Here is a 6,173-nt window from a genome sequence, read left to right on the forward strand (position 1 = left end):
CACACACACACATTTGTAACCAGCCAGTTCAAGATACAGTGGATCTTCAGGGTCCAGGCCTCCCTCACTCCTCTTCCTTGGTCAGTACTCACAGCTGTCCACACATCTACCCTCCATTTCTTAGAACCTGCTATTTTGCCTTTTTTTTTTTTAGCACCATGAGAAATTTTGTCTGTGTTTGAATATAAATAGACTCTTACAGTGCCTTTTGTATGTGATTCTTTTTACTCATTAGTGTGTTGTGTGAGTTATTCCTATTGTTGCCAGTAATCGTAGTAGTAGTCCTTTTTTGTTGGTTTGTAATTTTCTATTTAGTGAAATTAAATAGTGAGGATTTGGGCTTTGGTCAGTATCTTTACTGTTATAAGCAAAAATACTTTAATTATCATTGTGCAAGTCTTTTGTTCAATATATGCCCTCACTTTTTTTTACTTTTTTTTTTTTGGCCAGTCCTGAGGCCAGTCCCTGAACTGCTTTTGCTCAGGGCTAGCACTCTTACCACTTGAGCCACAACACTACTTACAGCTTTTTCTGTTTCTGTAGTACTGAGGAATTGAACCCAGGGCTTTATGCATGCTCGGCAAGCACTCTACCACTGAGCCACATGCCTAGCCCCATGCCCTCACTTTTCTTGGATGTACATTAGGTTGGACTACTGGGAATTGTAATTCTTGCAGGTCCAAATGATTGATAGTATGTTTCATATGGTTCAGCCTACACCTCAAGGTAGAATTGCTTTATCAAAGGGGGTTGTGCACTGGGCTTTGGAAGTATTTTTCAACATTTTTCCGAAGTAACTATACCATTCACATTCCCATCAGCCATGTAGGACATTCTGTTTGCCTCATGTTTGCCAGTACCTGATAATGTCAGTCTTTTTAATGTAAGCTATTTTGATGTCCAGAGCTTGATATTGTACTAATATTTGTATTTTGTCTCACAGAAAATAGATGCACAAGCTATTGAAGAATTCTACGGGTTGACATCAGATATCTCAAAGAACTCTGAGTCTGGTTACATCCTTTTCTATCAGTCTCGGGACTGAGGGAGAACCGTGATGAAGAGATACTTCCTGCCTCATTTCTTCTCTGGTTATAATGGAAAGGATCAAGCACTGATTTCTCATGAAAAGAGACATGCAGGAAGCTCAGGGGGCAGTTAGCACACTTTGCACACAATAAAGCAAAGACTATGGATTAAGGAGCCCTTCCTATCATGGTAGTTGATTTATTTGCTCAGGTATCATGCTGTCTGTGCAGTTCCAAACAAGGAAGTGAAATCAGATACCAGCTCCTCTTGTTATTGGCACGCATTTTCTCTTTATTAATTGCACCAATAATGATTTGAATTCCTTGGGAGGGCAGTAAAACGAATTGGAACCTGTGCTGGTTGATTGATAATGGAAGGAAATGATGCTGAACACACTGCATATATGTTGCCTGTGTTCAATATAGATAAGGGCATATTCAGTGGTCTTTTCAAGTATAAACCAGAAGTACTTTTGGGCCCAACACTTGCAGTTGCCTTCCTGATGTTTTAAAAACACACACACACACACACACACACACACACACACACACACACACACAAAAACAACTAACAAATACTAGAATCCAGTGTCAGGAAGACAAATATGTTTTGCTTCTCTGAAGAAGCTTATAATAATATACAGTATATGTATATTTAGGGAACAATTGGTCAAAAGTGGCTTTTTGTTTCCCCAAGGGGAAAGACTGGCTTTGTAATTATAATTTTTTCCTTATTTATTTTACTTAAAACTGGTAGAGTCTAAGTATTGTATGAAGTGCCCATGATTTTGTCAGTAAATTTTAGCATATTTTTAGTAGTTTTGTTGGCTTAAGTGGTCCTTTTGTTTTGTTTCTATTTTTAAGGTAGATTTTTAATTCTATCTGAAATCACTAAGATAACCATGAGAAAAAATACAATGAGAAAGGTAAACATTGCTTTTTCAGGAGGAACTGATATCTCTGGCTAAGTAGTTGTTCTTCTGTCATAATTTAAAAATCATATTCCTCTTTAATTTCAGTAAAATGAAAAAAACAACCCTGTAATTGTTGGAATGATGAAAGAAATTCTGGTGCAGTGGTGGCATACCATCTTTAGAATTCTTAAGTTCTCTAATGTTCAAGTTGAACCACACTTGGAAAGATTAATGTCATTGCAGTTTTGTTATTTTCAATTTTTTTAAAAATTTTACATTGGAAAGAAGTCATGTATGCATCATAACCCTTTCAGCCCAGGTAGTAGCTAACAGCATTGTGAAAATAACATTTTGCTGTACTTCTTCCCCCTCTGAGTTTACATTAATCCAATTGGATGGGTGTTGAGAGATTACAATCCATGTTTAGGACTTCATTCCACTGAGAGTTTGAAGAAATCATAGATGTAATAAGAGATACCAGTAAAGTGGTCTGACTGTGGCCAAGGGTAACTCATAAAAAGTAACTGAAAAACCCTATTTAAAAAAAAAAGTAGCCATCAGGTATCCTATCAGACTTTTTGCAGTTATTCCTTTTTTTTGTTAATTCTCTAAAGGTATTTTGCTAAAACTGTGGACTATGGAAAACAACAAAAAGAATGTGTTTTTTGTGCTGCTATTATTAACATTTATTATCTGTATCTTTTAGCTCAGGAAATGACTTCACCTATTCGTTCCATAACCAGACCTTTAACAGGGTCACTAGCTCATTGGGCTTCTTAGCCAGCTGTACTGGGAGAAATTTATAATATTTCAACCAATTTATTCTTAAAAGAGTTCTTAAGCCTTGCCCTGGCTGGAGTTGTTTTGTACAGATCATACACGGTTTGCCTGATCTCCCAGCGGCACTGAATTATAACAAGAGAATCTCAACCAAGAACATGGGGAGTCAGGGCAGTGATTTGCTTGGCCTGCACCAGGTGTCTCAAAGTTTCAAGCTGTGTCCTTGCAGCTGTGCATGCAGAGCAAAAAGGTAAACTGAGGCAGAGTCAGGCTATGATGTGTAGGAAACATTAGATGAAGTCATTGGCATAAAGGTACAGGATAGAAATACTGTGTTGTGTTTATTTGTCCATTTTTGCATTTTAGAAAACCATGCAGAAAAGGCCAAGTTAACTTTCCTATTGGGGCAGGTTCTACCTAGCACTGGTGTGGGGTTCCTGGTGGTTGCACTGTGCTCACCCACACTATTTCACAGTAAGACTCATCAGGGGAGGGACAATGGGGTGATGGTTCTAAATCGACTCTTTACTCTTAGTGATGGTGGATCTAAGTAAAACATTTTTGAATTTTATCAGAAACTCAATATAGTTTTAAAACCTACAGGGTTGGGGGTAGTGGGAGGGGGGGGAATATACAGGTATAGTAAGGAAGAACAGTGGCCCAAACAGAGCCTTCCCGGGGGTGCCTGTTGGTGGGCGCTGATGGAGCGAGCAGCAGGTTCAGGTTGTAAATGAGGTTGATTGCTGTATAACTATGTACATGTTTGTTGGGATAGCAGTCCCATATTTTGTATATTGGAATAAGAGTTTCTATGAATTATCGTTAACTAAAAGTAAATATTCTTAAGTAATTATGTCCTGCTTCTAAGTCACATGGCTTCTGTCTTGGAAATTTTACCTGTAGATTACTTAAGACAGGAGTCAGGAGACTTTAGGAAAGGGAAGAAAGGAAATGTTCTCTATGGGTCTTGTAGCCTCAACCATCAGTATAGGGTTTTTTTCTTTCCTCGGTGGCAGTAGAAAGACTTCTTTTTCATAACATACTACTCTTGATACTTTCTTTAAAGATACTTTTCATTGAAGATTCTCTCATGAGGTATTTGGCTGGGAGCTGGGAGGCTAAGGCGCTTGAGTCCTGGCTCTTCAGTGAACTTAACTGTGTGACCTTGGGCAAGTCACTTAACCTCTCTGTGCTTCAGTCTCCCTGTCTTGTAAAATGGGAGTAATACCTACCTCACAGGGTTGTTGTGGGGATTAATTAGAGATAATGTCTGTAAAGCATTTAAGATTCTTGAAGAAGGCGCTATATAAATACAAAATAATATCTATTAAAGTTGGTTTATTTGTGCTTGTGTGTTTAAAGTGTTTTTGCCCCTTTTTGCTTAAAACATATTTGCAAATTAGAAGTATAGACTTTTAACTGTTGTGTTGCTACTTTTTTGTACACATAATCATTTTCTAAGTGCCAGTCCTGGGGCTTGAACTCAAGGCCTGGGGTACCCCCCTGAATATTTTTTTTTTTCCTTCTCAAAGCTAATGTGCCAGAGTTGTTCTTTTGGCTTCTTTGGTTAGTTGTAGATAAGAGTCTCATTTACTTTTCTGCCTGGCTGGTTTGGGATGAGGATCCTCAAATCTCAGCCTCCAGAGTAGCTAGGATTACAGGTGTGAGACACCAGCTCCTGGCTAAATTAAATTATTCTTTTGATATACATAGAGATTTTACTATAGAACAGCATCATATATGTGTAAGACAGTGTTTATGTGCCTGCATTTAATTAGCATATAGAAGAGGAAATAATTTCTTTGGGGCTGTGTTTGCAGAGGTTTCAGTCTGTGATTATTGGCTCCAATCCTTTTAGATCTATGGAGAGGCAACGCAGCAGGCCAATGAGCACTGAGCAGTGGAGTCTCAGAGGAGCAGCCATGCGAGCAGAGGAGCTGCTGGCCGCATGTCGGCCAGGAACTCTAAAGGATCCCAGTGTCCCTGCATGTGTGACACACATCCTCAGTGACCTGATTTCCCCTACAGAGCCACTTCTGTAGTTTCTGTCAACTCAAGGCAGCGCCACTGGTTGACAACCAAGCCTTCAACATGGGGGACATTAAGGGGCCAGGCTACTTGAGAGCCAGACTTGAGTTCATATGGGAGCATACCTTTTGAAAACACCCAAGATTTGATATTTACATTTAGACAGTAAATGCCATACAGGCCACTTTTTACTATGCATCCTTCATAATTGTGCATTAATTACTCCAGTAAAATCTGCCCTAGATTACCTGGAGCCAGTTTTTAACTGAGTAACTTGAATTGTTCGTGTCACCATTACCTATAGGCCACCCTTCCTTCTTCAGCCAGCACCCTCTTCTCAGTGCTGACCTTTGTATCAGTCCATAACATCCAAAGACTGCATCACTCTTGACAGCCTGTTCTGAAAGCACTGTTTATTCACATCTCTGAAGGGTGTTCTCAGAATAAACACAGCAACAATGAGCCAGTCTGCCAATGGAGATGGCATCTTCTAAGTCTGCATTACACTTCAAACTGAGTTTTTGTAAATGAAATCATGTATACTGAAGAGTTTGTCATGTATTAAAAAGCCAAACTGTCCCCACGTTCATTACCAGAATCCATTCCTCTTTTTACCCCTGTGCCCTGTGCTAAGTTTTATCTCTGATCATCTCCAGAGCTGCTACAATGAGAACCCACCATTTTCTGAGTGACAGCCTATGTCTTCTACTTCTTCTGATGCTAGTCTGAACAGCAACGCCTCTGACATGGCAGTGCCCTCATTTTACCAGAGAAGATTCTGTAGCTCTTCATAAGTCAGTTTTCCCAGAGTCCCACAGATGACAAGAATCAGATCCAGTTACAGCTTCAGTGCCAAGGACTTGCACCTAGCTGTTGTGGAGATTTCTATGTGTGTGTGATAAGTGCCATTTTGTTTTTGTTTTGTTTTTTTGGCCAGTCCTGGGCTTTGGACTCAGGGCCTGAGCACTGTCCCTGGCTTCTTCCCGCTCAAGGCTAGCACTCTGCCACTTGAGCCACAGCGCCGCTTCTGGCCGTTTTCTGTATATGTGGTGCTGGGGAATCGAACCTAGGGCCTCGTGTATCCGAGGCAGGCACTCTTGCCACTAGGCTATATCCCCAGCCCGATAAGTGCCATTTTGGAGTGTCCAATGAAATGACATTAAGGACATTCCATGTTTGCAAATATCAACCATGATCCATTCTTTCACAGAGCTGTGTTCATCCTGATAAGGACTGTATACAGTAAGTAGTAACTCCTCATGGCTGCCACCACTCTAGTACTGGATAGTTTGCATTCTGCCTTGTGTTACTTGTCTATGAGTTTGATGGTTATGTACCTCAAGTAGGACTTTGTATAACATTTCCACGATCTGTACCTGTGCAGAATTTGTGTGCATGTGCGTGCATGTATGTGTGTCAGTAC

The 6,173-nt window shown here is 40.1% G+C and overlaps 1 protein-coding gene across 3 annotated transcripts in view; it reads left to right on the forward strand.

The window, feature by feature from the left end:
• The window catches only part of Usp12 (ubiquitin specific peptidase 12), an 85,067-nt gene extending 80,998 nt beyond the window's left edge, over nt 1–4,069 (forward strand). For all 3 annotated transcript variants that reach the window (XM_048341605.1, XM_048341606.1, XM_048341607.1), the window contains one exon: nt 944–4,069. In XM_048341605.1, coding sequence (XP_048197562.1) covers nt 944–1,045 — 102 coding nt within the window. In that variant the 3' untranslated portion in view covers nt 1,046–4,069. The remainder of the gene's footprint in view (nt 1–943) is intronic.
• Nucleotides 4,070–6,173: the final 2,104 nt, after the last annotated feature.

The sequence above is a fragment of the Perognathus longimembris genome, chromosome 3 (assembly GCF_023159225.1).
Source record: "Perognathus longimembris pacificus isolate PPM17 chromosome 3, ASM2315922v1, whole genome shotgun sequence".
NCBI lineage: Eukaryota > Metazoa > Chordata > Mammalia > Rodentia > Heteromyidae > Perognathus > Perognathus longimembris.